The sequence below is a fragment of the Entelurus aequoreus genome, linkage group LG05 (genome assembly GCF_033978785.1).
Source record: "Entelurus aequoreus isolate RoL-2023_Sb linkage group LG05, RoL_Eaeq_v1.1, whole genome shotgun sequence".
Lineage (NCBI taxonomy): Eukaryota > Metazoa > Chordata > Actinopteri > Syngnathiformes > Syngnathidae > Entelurus > Entelurus aequoreus.
This window is the reverse complement of record NC_084735.1, coordinates 44170735-44194861: the sequence shown is the minus strand read 5'-3', so window position 1 is coordinate 44194861 and position 24127 is coordinate 44170735. Positions and strand designations below refer to the sequence as shown.

Here is a 24127-nt window from a genome sequence, read left to right as displayed (position 1 = left end):
ATTCACTAGTGAGGTGATTAATTTCCACTTGTCTCGCTGCCCCTCATATCCTCTCCATCCTCCATCCTGCATTCTAGTCAGTGTGTACGCGAGGGCTAGTGAGACATTTGCAGGCTACACACACACACACACACACACACACACACACACACACACACACACACACACACACACACACACACACACACACACACACACACACACACACACACACACACACACACACACACACGCACGCACGCACACACACACACACACACACACACACACACACACACACACACACTCGTAAGTCAAGCACAAACTCAGGTGAAGATCAATGAGAAGACATATACATTATTCAGCACGTAAAAGGTGGTTGTGTGGGATGAAGTTGCACAACAAGTGCAAGAAGAAATGTGCTAGAATGAGAACTGAGGTGACCCTTTTGTGAAAATGACAACTGCATCTCAGTGCTAATGGGCTTCTAGTGGCCGACTGTCCTCGCTGTGACACTGAAGTCGACTCCACTTTCCTCTAAAACAATCCGGGCTCAGAGTGACTGTTTAATAAGATTGCCATCTCTTAAGTCCCAGTTGAGGACACAATTAAATTTCATTGCACTGAGCAGTGGAATTCCTCTCTTCTTTTATGTAATCAGAAATGTAAGAGTCCCCTTCAGATGTCCTTTTATTATTCAACGCAACTGCATGATGTTTGCGTGCAGTTATTAGTCGCAGGCTGTGTTTATTGCAGGAACACAATTAAGTTCCTGTCGGAAGGCGCCGTGTCTGCTTAGAGCATTGTCGTCTTTACTTTTATCAGTGTTTTCATGTTCATGTTGCTGCAAGAGGCGGTGGCTGCTACTTCACGATTTATGACGTTCACTGGTTATTGTCTGACAGGATTATGTGGCGAGGAAAATTAGTCTGCACATTTAGATCTTTTGCACTGTGTAATTTATTTTTTGCCTTGCACCCAAGCTCCAGCTGTTACAGGGGCACTCCCAGTTATCCATGCATAATTACAACCTATTTAGGAGGCATTTACACCCAATTTAAATCGCTCAACGGCAAACCAGTGCAGCTGCAGAAAGGTATCCTACGTTGTATAATAGTGTTAATGGTTACGATCTGCTTCATTAGGGAGGATAGGATGGGCTTTATTCATCCCACAGTGGGGAAGTTATGTGGTTGCAGTGCGGATACAAAAATTCCACAAAAATAATGTAAAAACATGTGAAATCGGGACACAATAAAGACCACAAAGGTCATAAAAGACATTAAAAGACTACAGAGCTGATGCAACCAGCTGCCACTTCTACATAAAGCTATAAAGTGAAACACAACAAAACAATAATTATGAGCAATAAATAATACATATTGCGCAGTTACGATAGCATCATGCTAAGACCAACAACAAAACAAAACAAAAGTATAATTTCAACACCCACATCACAGTGGCCTCTGCGATATTCCACACCATCGTCTGCTGGGGTGGAGGGCAGCACGGCCATAGACGAGAACAGACCCAACAAAGCAACCAAGAGAGCCAACTCTGTTTTAGGCTGCCCACTAGCTCTTGGCCAATGTCCAGTCAGGGCGGATAAGCGAGAATCCGTTTAGAGAAACCAAAGTGTCCAATACACGCTCATTCAGCACCGTAAAACTTGTGTCTTTGTCCATGTCTCCTCCGGTTTTCCAAGCAGACAGAGATCCAGCAGCTGGTCTCTGGTGCAAACATGGCCAATGCCAAAGTGCTCCCCCAGGCAGATTTTAAAAGTTCCCAAAAAAAGCTCCAAAAATCACAGCAGAAGTCACAAAAGATGCAGATCACTAAATGCAAGAATTAAATGAAATTAATAAAAACAAAAAAAATCTTCCTTTTTCTACCTTTAAACCGTTATTATAATCTCAGCCAATGCATCAGGAAACTCACTTTCTGCTTGATCATCCTCACTACCGTCGATCCTCGCCACATTGCGCTTGTGGCTTCACTCTGTCACATATTTTATTTTTAAAGCATAATCTGTGTATTTTTGGCCTAAATTAAGCATGTTCAAGCATAAAAATGGAAAATGAACTTAAACTATCAATACTACAGTAGTATTGGCCAAACCAGTCAGAGCAGGCTGTTCAGTAATAGTATCGTGGCCCCTGATTGACCGTTAGCACCTAGTCCTGCCTTTATGAGTGTAATTGTGACTGTGGGTGTTATTTCTTGGGTTGGGTACCTATCCCATTTGAAACGATATGGTACCAATTCCTGGTTTCTGGGAATCGATACCAGTACCCAGCGGTTCTAATTTTCTGTACTTTTGGTTGTGTTAGTAAGTGTTAAAGGAGCCATATGTAATCATTTCATGTCAAGTCATTATTGAATGGCCCTGATATGTCAAAAGGCATGAATAAATCATGTTCTTTTCGAATACCTATATAACTGATAACAGTAGTTCAGCCGGGATATGCTCATTTCAAAATTTGATTTACAGCTCGAAATATTGTTATTGTTTTCATTTTGATGCCCCGCCCTCTACCGTTTGACTAATTAGAAAGTCTGTGAGTGTGTCACATCCAGGTTGCCAGTTACACACCGCCCTATTCGTCTGGCTACTGCTACTGGTAAAGTTACTAAACATGTCAGACCTCAACACAGACTGGTGGTCTACATAAACATTGGGTCCGGTTGAATGTATTGAAGTGTCTTTTTCCCCTTGAAAGACAATATTGTTTTTTTAAACAATGACGCTGTAATTGCTAAATATGACAAGGACTGCTTTTCTAATGTAGTAGTGCTTCCTTTGTCTGTTTCCCTCCTTTAGCTTGCAGCATGCGTGTGATGAAGCACTTGTATAATAAGTGGGGACAGGAGTCTGTAGTTTCTCCACAGAGTGCGCAATTCAAGCTGAGACGGCCATTAAGCTGCCACATTAAGCTACATGCCGCCACCAAAAGACACGTGTTTGCCTCTTGTGGGTGACATTTAATTCAATGTGTGCTCAAATGTGTGTTACTGGATCCCACCTGTATGAGTTCTAAACAAAATACAGCCCAATTAAGTTGTTACAACAAAATTAAGCTCATATGTTTGTGTATGTGTTTTTGTGCATCAGACCAGTGCGGTGCTCTGCTCGGGAGGGTGCGCTCTGCTTGCCGTCAGCTCCCTGTTGGCCATCATCACCATCTTCCTGCCCGGCGGAGGATGTGAGAGGAGGATCTGCACCCTGGCTGGATACATGCAGATGGCTGCAGGTCAGACTCAGCACACACTCAAATACACCATGGTGCACATACAGTACTAATACTGTACAATAAGATAATAGATTTGAATGCAAAAGTTGTCAGGACAAGTAAAAGTGAAAAAATCCTACAGTAAAAAAAAAAGAAGAAGTGAACGGAGAAAAGCTGCTGCTAAGCAACCTGGATGTGTTTGCTTCATGTTAGAGGTGAGATCAACACTGATTTAGAAGCTGCGGTAAAAACATTCCTCCTTAAGAGCAGGTCATTGGTTACTATATGCATTTATTCACACTGAGACATAGTTCTATTGTATGCACAAAGCATAATTGTGTTGCCTTTAGAACGCCTTAAGGCTTGTGTTTCTGCTGACTATTTAGCATTTTATTGGCAATCATGTTACTGTAGGAAAGCAATGCTTTGAAAACATTTTTTTAGTTTAGTTGCAGCATTTAAAATTATTCAACTTTTATTTTAAATTACCGTATTTTCTGGACTATATGCCGCTACTTTTCCCCCAAGCTTTGAACCCTGCGGTTTATACAAAGGTGCAGCTAATCTACGGAGACTGTGTGGGTGTCAGGGGGACTGCATTAGAGTGGTTCAGATCCTACCTGTCAGAGAGGTCCTTCTCTGTCAGGCTGGGGGACGCCACCTCTTCTTCTGCTCCGCTTTACTGTGGTGTCCCCCAGGGATCCATTCTAGGCCCCATCCTGTTTTCCTTGTACATTCTCCCTCTTGGAGAGATTTTTAAGAAACATGGAGTGTCTTATCACTTTTATGCAGATGACTGCCAAATGTATATGCCAATTTCAAAAGGCCACGGCCCCCTGACACCCCTTCTCAACTGTCTATGTGATGTCAAGGCTTGGTTAGCCCAGAATTTTTTAATAATGAATGAGGGAAAAACGGAAATTTCAGTTTTTGGTCCGGCCCTCACTGACTTGGGACCATTGCAAAATCATGTGCGTCCCAAAGTCACCAGCCTTGGCGTCACTATAGACAGCGATTTTAAATTTGACAAACAAGTCAATGGCGTTTTAAAATCGTGTTTTTATCATCTTCGTCTTTTAGCAAAGGTAAAACCATTTTTATCTTTTAACCTTTTTGAACAAGTCGTGCATGCTTTTATTTCAAGTCGCCTAGACTACTGCAATGCACTTTATGCTGGCATTAGCCAAAAAGCTCTCTCCCGGTTGCAGTTAGTCCAGAACGCGGCAGCACGACTTTTAACAGGGGCCAGGAAACGTGAGCATATAACCCCAATTCTTCGGAGTTTGCACTGGCTCCCTGTTCATTTTAGAATTGATTTTAAATCCTTGCTGTTTGTTTTTAAAGCTTTACATGGACTGGCACCTCAGTATATCTCGGACCTCATCCAAATTTACACTCCTGCGCGCGCTCTGAGGTCCGAGAGCCAGCTCCAGCTCGTGGTGCCCAGGACGAGACTTAAAACCAGGGGAGACAGGGCCTTCTCTGTGGTCGGCCCTAAACTCTGGAACACTCTGCCCCTCCATGTTCAAACTGCTCCCACAGTGGAGTGTTTTAAGTCTCGTCTAAAGACCCACTTTTATTCTTTGGCTTTTAACACTACGTGAGTTGTGTGGTCTTCTGTCCTCTGTTGTCCTGTGTGGTTAGGGTCAGGGTTATAAATTTTGATGTCTATTTTACTGTTTTAATTGGTTTCACCCTTTAAAATCGTTTTTAATCATATTTATTTTTTATATTGTCTCTGTATTGGTTTTCTATTCATTTATTCTTTGTTTTTATTCAGTCATTGGTGTAGCATAATATTGTTTTTAATATTGTTTTTAATATAGTTTTTAATATTGTTTTTAATATTGTTTTTAACATGGCTGTGCAGCACTTTGGAAACATTCTTGTTGTGTAAATGTGCTATATAAATAAAGTGGATTGGATTGGATTGGATTTTTCTTCGCCAACTGCTAAATTATTGAACGGATTAAGCAAAGAAAACAAACGATGTACTAAAATGATCCACTTTAAGAAACTGTTCTAACTCAAATTGTTTACAAAATACGATGGAGAAGAATATTGATAAACATTTTGAAGCCTTATTAAAAAGCAGAAAATCTTATTTATCTCATAAATAATGAATAAAGATCTCAATGACTTTTCTGTTTTGTTTGCTCAGTCGTTTTACTGCTGTGTTAATTAACATGCACCAATTGGAAACAATGAAGGTATGTAAATAAACATTTACAAAATCTCTCTATATAAATATCTCTTATCACAACAAACCAGTATACCTGTATATCTGCAGCTTATCTCTAAGATTTTGCAGGCTTTTTTGTGATCGTAGTGGTCTAAAATGCCTGAATTTGTGGCTCCTTTAAAAAGAAAAAAAACATTTTTTGAGGCTTATTTTGTTGATAGCATTGAATTTGAATATTGAAATGTTATACATTTGTTATCAAAGTTTTGAGTGTTTCTTGTGACCTTAACCAAAAAAAGCACATTGGAAAACAATTACTGTATTGATGTTTTACTCACTTTATATCACATGCAGTAAAAAGCACATACTTTTTGAGCCCATTGTCAAAGTACTGTATTAATTCATAATAACTAATAATAGTAATAATGAATTCTAATTACATAAAGAAACATTAACAATGGGTTCCTTATTGTCCGCTGTATGCTCTGTTGTCCACAAGTTGCAGACATTCTCCATGTTTATTTTACACTTTTTTCAACTTAAACATTGATTTATGTTCCAACACATTTACTCCAGCACTTTAGGAGCATAAGTGAACTGTTGAGAGCGATCTGTAGTGGTATTTTTTGTTGGTAAATGAAAAAAGATGGAAAATTATCATCACACATCAACATCTCGGTTATGTAAAAGTTGCCTCTTTGCTAGGTCAGTATTGCAAATAAGAATATGTTGTAATTTGCCTTACCTGGATGAATAAATATATATATACATTTTGACCAGAAAGCGAGGACACCGGTTTGTTGGTGTATATATGACATTACCCAGAAGGCTTAGCGCTATGAACAGGAACAAGAAGTAGGTCTGAGCTGGACAGGAGGACAATAATTGTGCCGTTTGAGCAATACATTAAAGTTAAAGTTAAAGTACCAATGATTGTCACACACACACTAGGTGTGGTGAAATTTGTCCTCTGCATTTGACCCATCCCCTTGATCACCCCCTGGGAGGTGAGGGGAGCAGTGGGCAGCAGCGGTGCCGCGCCCGGGAATCATTTTTGGTGATTTAACCCCCAATTCCAACCCTTGATGCTGAGTGCCAAGCAGGGAGGTAATGGGTCCCATTTTTATAGTCTTTGGTATGACTCGGCCGGGGTTTGAACTCACAACCTACCGCATTTACTATTGTTGTTCCTGCTTTGTCTACACAATAAACAAATATAAGTTCTGAATAGACAGTTGGTATGTGGGGATGAGCGCCTCTCAGAGACATATTTGATTGACGGAAATGACGCCGATTGGCCAAATTATGCGGGGAAGTTGCAGGCATTAGATAAATTTGTGAGGCTGTCCTTAATTTGCGGGCATTTTGTTGAATTTGTGCTAATTGGCACGATGGCAACACGGCAACTTCCTGGAGGGACTGACTTATCCGATAAAGCCCTCCTGGGAACATGTCATTTTTTGGGTGTTTGTTGCTTAAATGCTAATGAGCTGTGTTTGTCCATGTTTGCTTCCGGCAGAGTGTGTTGCTCAAAGCGCTAGTGTGCACTTTATTTACTTTTTATATGCACACTGTACTCTACATTTGTCCTACAATATAATGTACATGTCACAGATCACGTACTGCAATGTAACATTAGGAGTTGGACAGCAGGACACAAATGTTAGCAACACCAGCATAGCAATGTGAGCTACAGTGCTAACATCACACTATTTGCTAAAGAAAACCAAGAGATAGTTGGATAGTTTTTACGATATGTAGCGAAGCCTACTTTTTTTGTGGGTCTTTTTTTTAAACTAAATTAAAGTGGTGGGTGTATTATAATCATCTAGTTACAGACAGGTCAGAGGTGGTACTGTCAGATGTCCATGGTTATTGCTTATGACGTCATGAAAACCCTTCAAAACTGATCTTCTCTCAAAAAGTGGAGCATTAAAATGAGGGAGATAAACTAATGTGTACAAATTTACATTATACTATTGTTTTAATATTATTAAAAAGCAATTACGAAATAAAAGGTAACCTCTAATAATTTACCCTACAGCGCCTGTAGTAAGCAACCCTCCACCTGTGAAAATATCAATAAGCTATTTTTATTCCCTGCATGTGGCATTTAACTTATCAAAGACAATGAATTCATTGGGAAGGTTTACAATGCATTGAATGTGCAGAAACTTTCACACGGTAGATTTAAAGTGAAGCTGATACTCTCCAATCTTCTTCAGATCAGTGGCGCTCTGGGAAGGTGAGGAAGAGTTTGTGGCAAAGCTAGAGACTCATGAGATTTGTGTGTGTGTGTCATTCTGTTCTCTGGTGAGGTGCTGTGTCTTTTGTAACAATCTTTGCCTAATAACAATGGAAATTGAGGAGCTGGGCTTTTGTTGTGTTTGTAGGTCAGCTCTTGTTCAGGTGGACGAAGGTTCCACAGCCTCCACCGCAATATTGTGAATGCTGAGGCCTGATGACATGGCAGGGTACTTTGCAAGGGATATTGTCAACGCATGCCTAATATCAGTATGTGATGTGGAGCAAGGTGGGATCATTAGAACATTACAAATCCAAGCATAATAAAACAACTAGCAACATTGAACAGGCCCTGGCCAGTACATGCTACGCATTGTTTGGCCAGTTAACTTTTTTCTGTTGCCACTTGTTGGTGCATGTGACTAATACAGGAGATGGCCAATGCATAACTTAAGGAGTCATTTACATCAGCAATTGTGGTCAAGATCTGACCTTTTTAGAGCCGTGTCCTTAACGTTTACATTTTTGAGGTGAATTGTCAGACTCATGACTACAAAGGATCGTCGCCATGCCCCACCCACAATCTATGACGTATGGCTAAAATGCAATCAGTCTACTATCAGTGATTTTGGTTTGGGCTCTTTTGGTCGAAGTCTCTAGGCGGAGTTTGTCAAAATATCACCCCTGGCCAGTTCAAACCAAACTGACTTCCTTTTTGTTTGCTGACATCAGTGTTTGAGACTTTTTTGTGCATCCTATCATGACCGATGTCTACACCAAATTTGATGACAATCACAATTTTTTTTTTTTAAACCCTGAAATTTCATTTTTTTTACCCAGTCTATACATTTTTGGTGAGTTTTTGTTCATCTCAAGTCCCACAAAAATGCAAGAAAACGGATGGAATAATAATAGCAGTTCCAATACCATAATGCATAGTACAGCTTTGACAGTGTCCATCAAAAACTTTGCATTACAGTGCTACCTTAATTTAAAGGTGCCCCAGCTTACGAGTACATTTTTATGCTTTAAGTTGCGAGCAAAATTCCGGGTTATCAAGCCTCCCCACCAGTAATTAGTGTAGCGAATGTCACAGTGAATCAGACCAAAACATCCATTGTTTCACTCGCTAGCATTAGCTTATAGCTAGAGTTCGACATAACTTTGTTTTTCCAACCATGGGAAGGAAGAAAGTCGATGTGAAGGACAGTGCCTGAGAAGATGTGGATGATTAAATAACGCAATTGTGGAAAAACGACCATATCATAAAAAGAAAAATAGGATATGTTCTAGATTAACATGTTGGTTGAGTTTAGCTTCAACTTGAAAGAGTTAGTAAATCAGCTACACAAATAACTAATGTTTATTGACGCTGAAATTTGCAGCTTCATTTGCATACCCATCTGCATAAATATTGTTAACGGGTCATTAACAAACGAACAACAACTGCTGGTAAACATGTTCTCCCCAAGACCCTTCAGTTCCTGAGGACCCTTTAGCTGCCCATCGAGGTGCCTAATTAACTCAGTTCCTGTTATAATTTACAATTGCTAGTCTGCACCATATTGAAGCAGAATGAGCCCATAGCGCCAGCAAAGGACATTAAAAATAATAACCAAAGCGCGGACATTTATCCATGAAATTATGGAGAGGCTGCTGATGGTGTGTTACCGCAATACTGCAGAAAGTCCGCTCTCCAAGATAAATGCTGGACATTACTTTATTTTTACATTCCTTGATAAAACAACTCTAGTTGTGTGTAGAACATTCCATTGCATTGTGTTTAATACAAAAAAAAGTAAGTTTTTTTTTAAAAACGGCGTGATACATGTTAAAATTGTGGTGTTTTGTGGGGTGCAAGCACAAATTAAATTGATTGGATTCAATCTGTTTCTCAATATGAGTTTTGCAAGGTCCGAGCAACGTCATAGAACAAATTAAACTTCTATTAACTGTGTATTACTTTTTAAGTACAGATCATTTTGGTACAAGTCTTCTGTTTAAATTATAGTGCTATATTTAAGGAATTGTCCACTATACACACTCACTGTACACTGTACAGTACATGGTCCTCGTGTAACCAGCAGTAAATAATGCTATACTTTGTGTTAAATGCAAAGGTTCATGGGGGTCGGCAACCCAAAATGTTGAAAGAGCTATATTGGACCACAAATACAAAAAAGTAATCGGTCTGGAGCCGCAAAAAAATTAAAAGACGTATATAAGTGTTATAATGAAGACAACACATGATGTAAGTGTCTATATTAGTTATATTAGCCTACTATCAAAATGACTTTAAAAGTCTTATATAAGTGTTATAATGAAGACAATACATGATGTGTCCATATTAGTTCTATTAGCCTCCTGTCAAAATGACTTTAAAATACTTATGTAAGTGTTATAATGAAGACAACACATGATTTTAGTGTCTATATTAGTTATATTAGCCTACTATCAAAATATACCTACAAATGAGGCATAATGATGCAATAAGTACATACAGCTAGCCTAAATAGCATGTTAGCATGGATTATCTTGCAGTCATGCAGTGACCAAATATGCCTGATTAGCACTCCATAACAAGTCAATAAAATCAACAAAGCTCACCTTTGTGCATTCACGCACAGTATAAAACATCTGGTGGACTAAATTAGACAAAGAAGGAGTGGCATTAAACACGTCTTTCTGTGGCAGCGTCGGAGAAAGTTATACGAGTAAACAAACCGTTGCGTCACAGTCCACACAACGGTGCGTTCAAGGGCCGCTGAAATTAGTAGGACAAAACGGCGCTCAACAAATACTCTCATCAGTGAAGCACAAACATATTCAACAGTGGGATTTCTTACAATTAAGAAGGTATGTGTCGTGAAACTATATTGAAACAAAAAAAAAATTTCACCCCAATTTTTTGCCATTTCCATACATGTTTGAAAAAACCCAATGGAGCCACCAGGGCGCCGCTAAAGAGCCGCATGTGGCTCGGGAGCAGCGGGTTGCTGACCCCCGCCTTAGCTGATAGAAATGTAAAGGTATTTAAAGACTGACTGTCGGAATCAGTCATCACAATACAAAAATCACCCTTTTGATGATGTCTGACAGTAAACATACTCAAGAATGTGTGTGAAAGCAATACTTCTATGTCAGGAAGCTGCAAACATATTTAATGTTACACATGACATCTCATTTAGATGCACATATGGCATGTCCTGGAATGTTCACAGGAACCCACACAAACCGTCTATATCGGCCCATTATGAAGGTCCAGAAAAAGAGGTGAACTTGCTCACCCTCCACTGGAGTAGCATGACGCTGCTCTCCAGTGGTTCAACTGCTGTGCGGTGCCATCAATGTTTAATGCTCCATGTGAAAGAGGCAAGACATTTGTGTGTGCTAAAGGGGGGAGCTTTTCTCTTTTCATGTATATTTCATTGGCCGTCTCTTTTTAGTGGTCAAGAACCATTGCATTGGGCGCTTCTATAGTGCATGTGCGTTTGTGCGCGCGCGCGTGTGTGTGTAAACAAATGTGAGGATTTACCAGTTGTACTGAGGAAATTCATTGCAGTGTGGTTTTGCTAATTAAGACTGCTTCAAAATGAATGTTACAATCAGGTTTAGATGGAGGCTTTAATTTAAGTGTTGCGGTTGGCTGCTTTCGTTGTAATGGGACAAATGATGGGAGAAATATTTAATGTCAGCGAATGTTCTCACAAAGAAGACTTACCACGTTGCACTTTCTTTCCTCTCAGGCCAGGTTCTCCCGTGTAGTTTGGTACGCTGATCCAGATTTAAAAAAGAAGATACTTTGATGAATGTTTTGTATTCCTTGCACAGTAAATGACATAATACATAAATATGGGCTTGACTAGGCAGCTTTTCTCAATCAATCAATCAATCAAACTTTATTTATAAAGCGCTTTTCATACATAAAAGAAATGCAACGCAAAGTGCTTTACAAAGTTAAAAACAATACCCTGATGACCCAGATCTCCCATTATCACACACACACACACGTACGGACACAGATACCAAACACAAATACACCCACACAACACATACACATATGCAACTATATGAACAAATGAATGCATGGTTGAGTACAGAGGAGACGTGTGAGTAAACACTATCACAGGAGCCACACACATTATGACACATAACTCAAATATTCCTAACCAGTTGAAGCAGTTGGTGATTTGTTAAATTTACAAAGCTCAGATTTCATGAAAAGCTTCAAAAACATATTTTTAAAGAGCGGTGTTGTCACACACAGATACACTGTTCATACTGTACATACAGAGGAAGATAGAAGAGTCGAGATAGCAACACATTTTTTAACTTTTCCGCATCTTAAGTCGGTGTAGTTTTCACATTTGAGCTCAAGTGAACCGCATCGCTCCAGAGTTCACATGCAAGCAGACCAAGACCCTTCTCTCAAGAGCTATTGGTCCACTTGGTTAGTTTATACCTGGGTTTGGTGACCACGTTCACACAAAACAAACCTTACCAACAGAGCAAATGTAGCATGCTTTGTTTTACTCCAGGGGTGTCAAAGTCAAGGCCCGCGGGCCAAATACGGCCCGCGAATGAATTATCTATGGCCTATCTATGATATTTGGCCTATCTATGATATTTGATCAGTATTAGAACCGGCCCGCAGGCCACAGCCGTCTGCTGCTGTTTTGCACGCACCAATACTCCATCAGTGTTGGCGCAAGGAATTTTCAAAATGGGGTCCGAGGGACCCCATCAAGTCATAAAAATGGGGTCCCACAGTAAATTTTTGGGGTCCCACTTTTTTGTAACCGTTTTGAAAACAAATGATAAATGTATGCATTATCCTGTTATAACTCACATTCTATATTGTGTTTTGGAAAAAGGTTGTCATACACGTTAATTCATTTAAAAAAATAATACAAAAGAAAACACATTTTTATGCATATGTGAATTTATTCAGTTGTAAACATTCATTCACGTTCTTCTTTTCTTCATGGATCTAAACTTTACTGCTGCCGGTATTTTATTTTAAATTTTTATTGTAATATTTTCAGAATGTGTTTGTTCTATTTTTGGCCAAAGTAAGACAAAGAAAACAATCTGTCTTTGTTTTTTGGTTTTATTACCATGACTTTAATAGTCCGGCCCGCATGTGTACAGATTTTCCTCCATGCGGCCCAGAGCTAAAATGAGTTTGACGCCCTTGTTTTATTCGAACCAAACCTGAGAAATTGGAGTGATGTCTTTTAACTGAATACTTAAATTTGCTGAAGTCTGTGTGGGACTGTTTGTAGCTGAATGCAAAAGTGTCATGATCTCACATGACAGTTATTAGTTTCTTGTATTTTTTAATATTAATTCCTGTCCAGCTGTCTTTTTTTCTTTACACTTCCTGTTTGCCTCTATTTGCCTCCACTCCTCTGATCTGAGTGCTGGATTCCTCACCAGTCCCTGGCTGCCAATCAGGATGCGTCTTATGCCAGCCTCGTCCAAGGACAAGGCAGGTAATTTGCTTTGCTTGTTTTACCTGTGTTTTGTCATGACTGTTTTGACAGGTTTGGACTTTGTTTATTTATATTCCTGTGTTTTGTATTGTTTATTCTCCACCGCTCTTATTTCCAGTTCCACTTTTTGTCCGTCTCCTTTTACGACCTATTCCTCAGTCTGTGCGCTGGCTTCCTCACCTGTCCCTGATTGGCAATCAGGAAACAAATGTTGTTAGTTGCCCACCAGGATGCTTTAAATGCCTGCCCTTTCTTCTGGATGTGGCTGGAGGATTGTTTTTCTTTGTGTGCATTGAACCGCCATGTCAGCATTTTGACAAAGATGGTGAGAAACACTGTTGGATTGAAAAATAAACAAGTTGTAGCAAAACTCAAAGTAAAAGTGATGTCAAATGTTAATTTATCAATTTCATTCGTCATTTATATGTATTTTGCATTGTTTTCTGCTTTATGAAATGTGTTTTGTATTAATATTTTCAGGGTCTGGAACATATTACTTGGATTTACGTCATTTATTATGGGGAAAACATATTTGTACGATTCGGTTTTTGCCCGACCCTTTTGGAATGGATTAATACCGAAAACCGAGGTGCAGTAACGCTATGTAGGAAGGATGTCATTGCACAAGTACAATTAAATAACATTTTCAGCACATGCCCGTTCATGAGCAGAACAGGTGACAGAACACTGATGGGTCGCCACTTATGGCGCCACGTAAAAGGTGGACACGGGGGGTAAAAAAAAAAGTTGATCTTAGACTAGGCTCCTAAATTGATAGCCACAATAAGCACGTATACACATGTTATGACACAGAAACCACAAGACTTGCAACAGGGGGGGCTCCCCTGACGAAGCTGCAGCCCTTCTGGTGCTGTTCCAGCCATCCGTCGCACCAGTTAAGTGGTGGCAAAGGCGTGGGGGGTATGCATCCATGGTCCATGGTGTGTGTGTTGTTATGTCTATAGGCCTGGAATCGCTTTGCAGTCACAGCGAACAGACTTCAACCCCCCAGGTGTTGTTGAAGGAGGGAATTTAGAGCGGCTGTAACTGTGATGTCCTCCTGGGATGTTTACAGCATGGCCTCGCCAAGGCCATTTGAGGGAGTCAAATTGTAGATAAGGATTGTTGTTTTCCAGGCGAACATACAAATTCCAATGGCTTGTCTGATCTTAATCATCTATTTTCTATCTCAAGTTGATCAATCTTTGCATTTCAGAAAGCCTCTCCATGCTGTTATCCAGTTTGCGATTCAATTCCTAGATTGCCAGAGTCTGTGTTCGCACAGCCCGACACATGCCGGTCATCGCGACAAGCAGCTTGTGGGTTCTTTGAACGGTTGCCATCATCTTCCAAAATTGTCGATACACCAACAATGCTCAGCCCAATCAGCAGATGCCCTGCGATCACAGTTCCAAATAGATACATATCTTCCACGTCCTCCACAGAAAGCAGTGAGAGGCACAGGATCCGCCATTTTTTCCGTGAGTCCCTCATGTACCCGGCAGCAAATGTTCCGTCAGGACAGACATGTTCCAGCACACGTCTGCTCCTTGTAGAGAACATTTTGTAAATTACATTGAGAGTCCAGTTTATCAATTCCATGTTTAGATGTTTACATTTCGGAGACCAGCGCAAAAAGAGAGGCTTTTGAAGTATGGACAAGACAAAAAGGCAAGCAGGGCAGAAACCAACAGGGAGGGGATTGTGACCGCCTTCGCCTGGAGCAGGCCTGGGAAAATTAAGGCCCGGGGGCCGCATGCGGCCCGTTAAGCTTTTCAATCTGGCCGCCGGACATTCCCAAATATTTTTTTTTTAGATCTTTAAGATGGAAACTGTAGCTGCCATTATGATGTGCAGTGATGTTTTCAAATGACCTTGAGTCTTGTACTATACAAAGTATTTCAATGGTTGGAATCTGCGCTTTTGCATGATATAGTAGTTACTAAGGTAATCTAAGTCAAAGCAGCTCAGACGAGGCACCAAGCAGTGTGGGTGGGGAGCGTTTCCACAGGGTGTTTCCAGAACGACCCTGAAAATGCGGGTGTCAGGGACAGACGCAGAAGGAGATTTTTACAACAAAATTCTAAAGCTCAGTGATACGTATATCAGATTGTATGTGGGTTTTTTTTTACCCTTTGCGTTCATATTTTGCAGTGTTTGTTGCATTTTTCTCGCTTGATTGTAAAATATGTCAATCGCGAGGGGAGGTGACGTTCATAATTTGTCAATATTCAGTGTTTTATCGTTCATAGTTAATATTGTAAATCCCACATTGTTTATTTTCATGTACATTATGGGAATTTCATTCAGTACGTTTTTAAGGGGGTCTGTCGTAACGTTTATAGCATTCAATCAGACATTATTGTGAGGTTTTGTATTAGTGTTCCTAAAAATAGACATACCGGCCCCCAGACTCATAGGCCTGGCCTAGAGCCAAGAGAGAGAAGTAGTAGTTTGCAATATAACAACATTTTTTAAATAGCTGAACACTATGGCTGCAACTAACTAAATAACTAACTATCTAAACTAATAGGCGACTAGTCAATTATTATTTTTTCGATTAGTCGACCAGTGAATCGATTATTGCTTATGATCTGCTATACACGTTTGAGTTTGACGTTGAGTTCGCAACCTGATTTTAATTAATCTTTAAAACCTATTACAGTAATGTCAATTGTAACAAAATAAACATACTGAGAGATGTATGGTTTTACCTTATTACACAATGTATATGATAACTGTGAAAAATAAAGGATTCGACTTAAAGTGCAAGATGTCCTGTAAACATGATATTTGGTGCAAAAAGTATTTTTACCCAGTACCGTTAACTAAAAATTACCCTTAGAGTGTGTTCCACTGCATGACCCTTGTCCACGATCACTCACACACACTTGTTACACACAACCAAGATATAAAGACATAAAAAACACTATATTCTATATTCAGCTTAAAAATGCTATTTTTTTTTATACTTTCCAAGCAATTAGTGAATCTTGCTTTCTAACAATCAATTTTTTTTTAAACTGTTTTATACTAAAAATAAAAGATTGCCTTACTTTTAAAGTCTTACACAATTATTTTGACAACAGTTGCTGTTTCTTTTGTTTCATTGACAAAGCTGCTATCGAGGAGAATATTTTAGAGTTAAAATGTTTCTTTGGGAATTTCATGGGTCTTGACATAAAAAGAAAACGCCTGAAGCACCATTTTCTCTGCTCCTGAAAGAAATATGAGCCATGCAGTGCCTTTTTTTTCTCCAAGTAATGGGAGATCTTCTTCTGAGCCTGCAACAGTTGTGTGTGTTTTTGTGTTTTATTTTGAAAACATGAAAAGACAGCCAGGGTACTCAAATAAGGACTGTAGGGAAAATGTCTCTTTTTTCCCCCCATCTTTTATTTATTCATTGAGGTCCAGTTGAGAGCAAACTCTCTTTTCCAATGACACCTCGATGACAACAAATTACTGAAGGCAAAATGTGAACATAAAACTATACAGCAATTCAAAAAGTACATTTAGATTGTACGGAGTTGCAAAATACTCAAAAGCTATTTTTCCAACCTTTATCTTAACCTATGGGAATTTAAGAAGTAAAATATTTTAGATTTGGCAACTTTTTTTAAAAAGTACACTGTAATTGAAATACAATTTTTGTACTGGTATATTTGTGAGACTATTACAAATATATGTGGATTTAATTGATTAATATTCTGAGTCAATTCAGTTTTTGTTTGTAAACCGGATTGAACGAAAGCTGTAGCCATTTTCCTCATTAGAAATAATGTACAGCTAATGAAATTGTTCCATACACCCAAGAATATTAACAGAAAACTAATTTTTTATGGGAATAATTAGCGTTTTACATGCAGAAAACAATATTAAACATGAATGACAAATTAAATGGATAAATGTACATGTAGCATCACTTTTACTTTGAAGACATTTGCAGACTTAAGAGTTTCAGCTTAGGGAATGCGAGTGTGAAGGAATTTTCCACCACGCTTCCTTAACTTCCTTCCAGTCCAACTGTAACTTCCATACACATTCTCTCACTAAAAGTGTCCTCACATCTCAGTGCCCATCGGTGAGATTTGTTTTGTGCGTTTACTTTATTCTTGGAATGGAAAATATTGTGTGTTTATATCTTGTGTTGTTATGCCAGTGCTGGGTAGATCTCAGCTTGCTGTGTCAGCGCTCCCTTGAGCAAAGCAGCTATGCAGATGTCCTCCGAAGCGTGGTGATGAAAATAGGGAGTCGCTTTGATCAAAGCACCTGCTGTGTTATTTCAGTGCTGCTGCCTGAGCCCATATGGTACCACGCCAGCTGTCAATCATTCCCCCGACACAGATGAACGCGTCAGGCGGCATAAAAGCTGTGGAGTCCATTAGCACAACATGTCCCCTTCAACAACTTAATTACATATTTTTCTTTCACCACAGTCTGGGAAGTAATGACAGGCCATTACTCATGTCAATATTACTTTGTGGACTGATTTGACTTTTCTTAAAGAGCAAACATCAATAAAACTTTGCCTTATGGATTCTTCAAGGAACCTTTCATGTGCATGTTTTCCAAATTCTGTTGTGATGTTGACTCTAGAGCCGGTCTACAATGTTTTCCAGACCAAGAACCACCAAACTAATGAAGAGAAGGAGCGGGCACCCCCTACTTACATGTCTTGTATGAAATTATGATTGTATTTTACATTAAACAGGTCCTAAAGGTATAGCATGATGATTGGTTGGTGTTATGATGAGTCACAATTGCCTAAGGTTAGGGCGATCATCATACTTGCTAACCCTCCCGATTTTCCTGGGAGACTCCCGAAATTCAGTGCCCCTCCCGAAAATCTCCCGGGGCAACCATTCCCCCGAATTTCTCCCGAATTCCTCCCGGACAACAATCTTGGGGGCGTGCCTTAAAGACACTGCCTTTAACGTCCTCTCTCACCTTAACAGCCGCATGCTGTCCAGGCGTCCGCTTTTCCTCCATATAGAAAGCGTACCGGCCCAGTCACACAATGATGGACGGGATTAACAATGGTCTTCACTCGAAGATGTCAAGAAATGCTGACATGTTGTATGATCTCTAAACTGGTTTAATGATAACGCAAAGCATACTTGGTCAACAGCCATTCATGTCACACTGACGGTGAATGTGTAAACAACTTTAACACTGTTACTAAGATGCACCACACTGTGAACCCACACCAAACAAGAATGACAAACACATTTCGTAACACAACATAAACACAACAGAACAAACACCCAGAATCCCTTGCAGCACTAACTCTTCCGGGACGCTACAGTAACATCTACGGCTTTTGGAGCTCAGTGCACAACTGCACACACAACGAGAAGGAGACGAAGCAGAAGAACGAAGAAGAGACATGGCGACGACGATACGCTTGCAAGTTCCAAAATGATTGGAAAAAAGAATTACATTTCATCTCCCGAATTCGGAGGTCTCAAGGTAGGCAAGTATGGCGATCATGCACATGCCAATCAGAGGCGGGTCATCGAAACCAGGAAGCAAAATCTTTACAGACACGCACTCATGTCACATGATGACGAGGGACGCTTCAAGCTGATGACTCAAAAAAAAGAAACATACTTGAAAATGATCAGAGGAATTCTCTCCCGCAGATTAGATTTTTCCTTCAGTGATGAAGATGACGTCCAGGAAACCCACAATAATGCGTGTTTTTAGCCATTTTTAGACAAATGTATGCGTTTAAAGAAAACAATGCCCAAAACCTTAGTTTTTAGTTGTTTACTCTGTAAACCAAAACAGTAACTGCTCCCTTCAAGACGTCCAACACAAATTTAGGAACACACATTAAGGGAGTTGAGGTCTGAAAAGTTTTACTGCACATAACTATTATTAACTGTTCCCAAACAACACACACATTATTGTTTTTGTTTTTTTTGGTCAACATAAAGATAGGAGCTGTTTTTATTTTTTTTACCGTAGGCAAAGAAAATGAATAACATTATACGGGGGGATCATAGATAAGGCTAACTAAAATAAATACATAACTGGTAGCTTAGCCTACTACATCCAAGTAGTACCATTGGATTGAGTTTTTTCTTGCCCTGATGTGGGATCTGAGCCAAGGATGTCACTGTGGCTTGTGCAGCCCTTTGAAACAGTTGTGATTAAGGGCTACATAAATAAACTTTGATTGATTGATTGATTGACAAGTAGCTTGCCCGTCCACTGTGCCCATGATGATCACGTAATGCTAGCAAATTTGTCTACATTTTGGGTCTTTATGAGTCTAGCATAGTATTAAGCAACATAATATGCATAGTAAATAAATATACTTAGCAACAAAGTACAGAGGTACTTTCTAAACACCGAAATTGTAGGAAAACCAAGCAATTTTTCCCATAAGAAATTATGAAAATTAATTAATCCATTCCATGCAGACATCCAGTTTTATAATCACAAAATACATTTCACAGAGAATAATTATAATATTACATCCAAGGATTCAAAGAACTTCATGGTCATACTAGATTTAGTCCAAGATCGATAGCATGTAAATAACTTAAATAGAGTAGGATATTAATTGAGTGGGTTATAAATAGCATGAGAGAGATGGGAGTCAGCTGGCATGGAGCAAGGAGGGTCACCAGTGACCGGAACAAATGGAGGGGACTCGTCGCCCAATGTTCCAACAGGAATGGGAGGAACTAAGTCTAAGTAAGTAAATAGCATAGTTTTACAGCAGGGGTCCCCAAACTACAGCCCGTGCGTCGGATCTGGCTCGCCAGCGTCCACAATCCGGCCCAAGTTAAAAAAATTCAAACAAATATTTATCTATTATTTAAGTCTGTCCTGTGCAGCTGCTTAGGTAAACCTTATTGTTTTTATGTAGATGCCCATATATCCATCCATCCATTTTCTACCGCTTGTCCCTTTCGGGGTCGCGGGGGGTCGCTGGAGCCTATCTCAGCTGCATTCGGGTGGTAGGCGGGGTACACCCTGGACAAGTCGCCACCTCATCATATATGCTGTACTTTTTTACTTTACAAAAGATAAATAAATGTACATATAATTGATAAATGAACATTCAACATCACTTTTACCTTTTATTCCAGACTCTCACACACAGACGCCACCTTAGTATCTTGCTAAGAGTTCATTTTTGAAGTCTTTACTGATTGTTTTTTATTTTATTCATCAAAATGTTGGCATTTTTTTTGGTCCCATGGTGGCTTATTTTCGCAGCCGTACTCAAAAGACGCACATAGATTGTCTAGAAATATTATTTGCATAACACATTTAGAACCTCATCACATGAACAGCACATGGAGAGTTTAGTGCGCTTAGTCTATGCTGCTTCGAGATGGAAAAAACAGACAAAAACTCAACTGTTCATCGTTGTTTGTGCTTTCTATGAACAAATAAAATATAATGCCTCTCTCTAAATAAGGCACGCGCATGCACACACCTACACGCACGCACACACCCACAGAGACACATACACACTTTATAAAGTTGATTAAAGGCCGCAATCAGTCTACAGAGTCAACATCCATTCTGCACAGAGACTGAGACAACAACACAAGAGATTCTTTGTTTGGGCACTCGATTCCATGCAATATTACGCTGGCAATCTGAATAGTTTGTTATGTAACGTTTGGCTGTACGATAACCAAGACGGCCAACAAAATCATGAAAAATGTAATCATACAGAAAGTGGGACATTCAAAATCTTGAGGTGGGTAGCAACGCGTTACAATTACGTTTGTTGTACATGTCAAAGTAGTTTCATTTCGATCGCTACAATTATTTACATCAATTTTAATTTATAATCTATTTATTACTGCTCGCAAAGATACAATTGTTCATCCATGACTCTGTTTCACCAATCCGAAGTGACGTTTGACTCCAGTTCACCAATCAAACGGAGCCTGGCAGTCACATGATCACACTTTTACTCACTGAAAAAAGTGACTTGGCGTCAGACGAGGCAGCACAAATATTCGTTGTTTACTTAGAATCTAGGAAAATGAACATTCATATTATGTCACCCGTGTCAGTAGAAATGTTCACATTTCAGCCTAATTCCACTTTGATGTTACAGTAAATTGTAGATGTTTTCGCTGTGCATACGCTAACATTGCCTTATTAAAACATCATAAGTGACTGTAAAATGTTATTTTCTAGTACATGCTACAGTCAAGTCACACACAGGCACATGACAAACAAAAAACACACTATGGTTGTATTTTAAGTACTATTAAGAATAGTTACTAAACAAATCAGAATTTACTCACCAGTTACTCAGTACTCGAGCACTCTTACAAAAGTAAATATTTGGACAACTACTTTTTAATTTTGCAAATTACATTTATTTTAAAATTAGCTATTACAATTGTTTGTAATGTTGATTTATTGCAATGTGACAAAATCTGGTTGCCTGACTTTCTTAGCAACGTGTTCCATTCAATAGTTTGATGACATGAGTTGCAGCAAGAGCACCCGGGGCACTACTGGAGCCAGCCTACTTTCTTTGCTCACTATTTTTCTTAATTTGGGATTTTCATTTGTGGTCCAAAACCCCATTGCCTCCCTATGGGCTGCCGCCTCCTCATTTAATATGCTTTGTGTGTGAGTAGAGTTCTTTTAAGTCCTGACCTGACAATACTCCATCTGCTTTCTTCTTTCTCTTATTCCCAGTCTGCACGTTTTCATTCTGATCACTTCTATGTGCACATTCTCCCTCAATAACTTTCCTATTTTTCATTCTATTTCATCACGAGTCAGTGGGCTCAAGGCTGTTGTTGCCTCAGCGCATGTTTTTCACAAAGAGCTTTGTCTGTAATCAAAATGCAAAAATAAATTTAAAAAAACAGATATCTATTTATTGTTGTACTCTCACTAGCCACACAATTAGGGATACCTGCTATCTTGAATTAAGGACTGTCCTCCCTGTAACAGTTAGAGATGCTACCTCAGTAGAAGCATTTAAGTCCTATCTTAAAACTCATTTATTTACTGAAGCCTTTAAATAGACCCCAGCAGTGGTGCAGGTAGACAAGTCAGCAGCGCAGAGACAACACCAACTGATACAAAGAGGAGTGGTCCATCCTGGGTCCAGACTTTGAACAGCTAGCGCGCAATCCGTGGAGGCTGATCCGTGGTCACCTGATAACCTCTCCACGCAGGAGAGGGGGGCAGAGCAGAAAAGAGAGACAGCCATTGAATTGTTCATTCATGCTGAGGTTGTGTTCTTCGGTTTCGGTGTTGAGGGAGCTCGGGGTTGCTTTTTATTTTTCTGTCTTGTTTTCATGTTCAGGGTAGTCTTGAGGCTTGTGCAGTTTTCTTCTGCGTGTGACGGACCGGGCTTTTCGGGCCCGTTAGTGGTGGTTTTCCGTTTCTTGTGATGGCTGTTTGCTTTTTTGATGGCTAGGTCGATCGTCTTCGCCTTTGGGGCTGTGTCTTGTGCATTTTATTGTTTCTTCTCTATGATGAGGGTGAGTCCATAATGCTCTAAATGGCTGACGAAATGATTGTGAGTGTATTTGATTTAATGTGAACAATTTTATTGGTCCACCGTGACCCGTTAGGCAATTAAATTGGTCTGAAATGGCGAGGCTAAATGTTTTGGCGGCATGTTCAGCCTGTGATCCCAGAAAAAAAAAAAAAGTCTGTACTGCGATTGTAAACATCCCACTTGTTTTAGATTTGAATGTCAGGTCAGGTTGTTGTTTTTTTTAATGGTTGTCTTTTTCTCTTTGCTGCTATTTTTGTTCCTCTTGTTTTGTACCTCATTAAATTTTGTAGGTTTACTTAATGACGTGCCTGGTGAGTGTGAATGTAGTCGGGTGTACAGTATGTGGAGAAACAAGAATGTAGAGTGTAATTAATAATGTAAAAGACATTAAGATTGTAGGGACACACCCTTTATGCACAGATGGGTTATTGGAGGGCAATCTTATCAATTAGTTTGTTCAAACATTTAGATAGACACTTCAACACATCTTCTGTGCTCTTTTCAAGCTCTAACTACCTTGTGGATCAATCCCAGTGTCCTTTGCAGCTTAGTGAATTGCACCAGTATACTTATAAGTACAGGAGACATCTCTTTTAAAGTACCTTACACAAAGACAGTTATGGATATTTGAATGCAACACGGCATCAATACCATCTACCAAACACGTTTGTAAATCCTTTGTCTGCAAATGAAGTGGCTTTAAAGTACTTTCCACTAAATATTAATGGATTCTGTGGAAATCTCCCTTTCTGTTTAATTAATGAGGTTTGCAAAGCTTAGAGGGTTAGTATTCTCTGTGTGGGTCTGTGCCCAACCACATTTTTGCAGTAACGTTGAATACTGTTGTGGTAAAATGTTTAGCCACAATGTGTAACAGTTGTGTAACAACAACAAAATCGCAACAGCCATCAAGCCTTTAGAGGCACAACTTCTTCCTGTCGTTACAAGGTCCAAAACAAGGCTGCTTATTCGTCATCCTTCCATGAAAGCCCTTGTGGACGCGCTCATCATACACACACCAACAGGAGAGGTTATACATATTACATGAGTGCTGCTCTTCTGAAGGTCTCATTGCTTTCCCCAAACATTCTTTTTGCAACTGACATTGATTGATTGATTGAGACTTTTATTAGTAGGTTGCACAGTGAAGTACATATTCCGTACAATTGACCACTAAATGGTAACACCCAAATAAGTTTTTCAACTTGTTTAAGTCGGGGTCCACTTAAATTGATTCATGATACAGATATATACTATCATATATACTATCATCATAATACAGTCATCACACAAGATAATCACAATGAATTATTTACATTATTTACAATCAGGGGTGTGGAGGGGGGGGTTAGAATATGGACATCAAGTAGTGGACATAGAGAGAGAGAGAGAGGGAGAGAGAGAGAGAGAGAGAGAAAGAGAGAGAGAGAGAGATCAGAAGGCATAAGAAAAAATATCTGCATTTGATTGTTTACATTTGGTTATTAGCAAT

At 39.5% G+C, this 24127-nt stretch overlaps 1 protein-coding gene across 2 annotated transcripts in view; it reads left to right on the top strand.

The window, feature by feature from the left end:
- Positions 1 to 24127, top strand: part of LOC133650661 (LHFPL tetraspan subfamily member 7 protein) — a 246294-nt gene that overhangs the window by 69297 nt on the left and 152870 nt on the right. For both annotated transcript variants that reach the window (XM_062048174.1, XM_062048175.1), the window contains exon 2: positions 3092 to 3230. In XM_062048174.1, coding sequence (XP_061904158.1) covers positions 3092 to 3230 — 139 coding nt within the window. The remainder of the gene's footprint in view (positions 1 to 3091; positions 3231 to 24127) is intronic.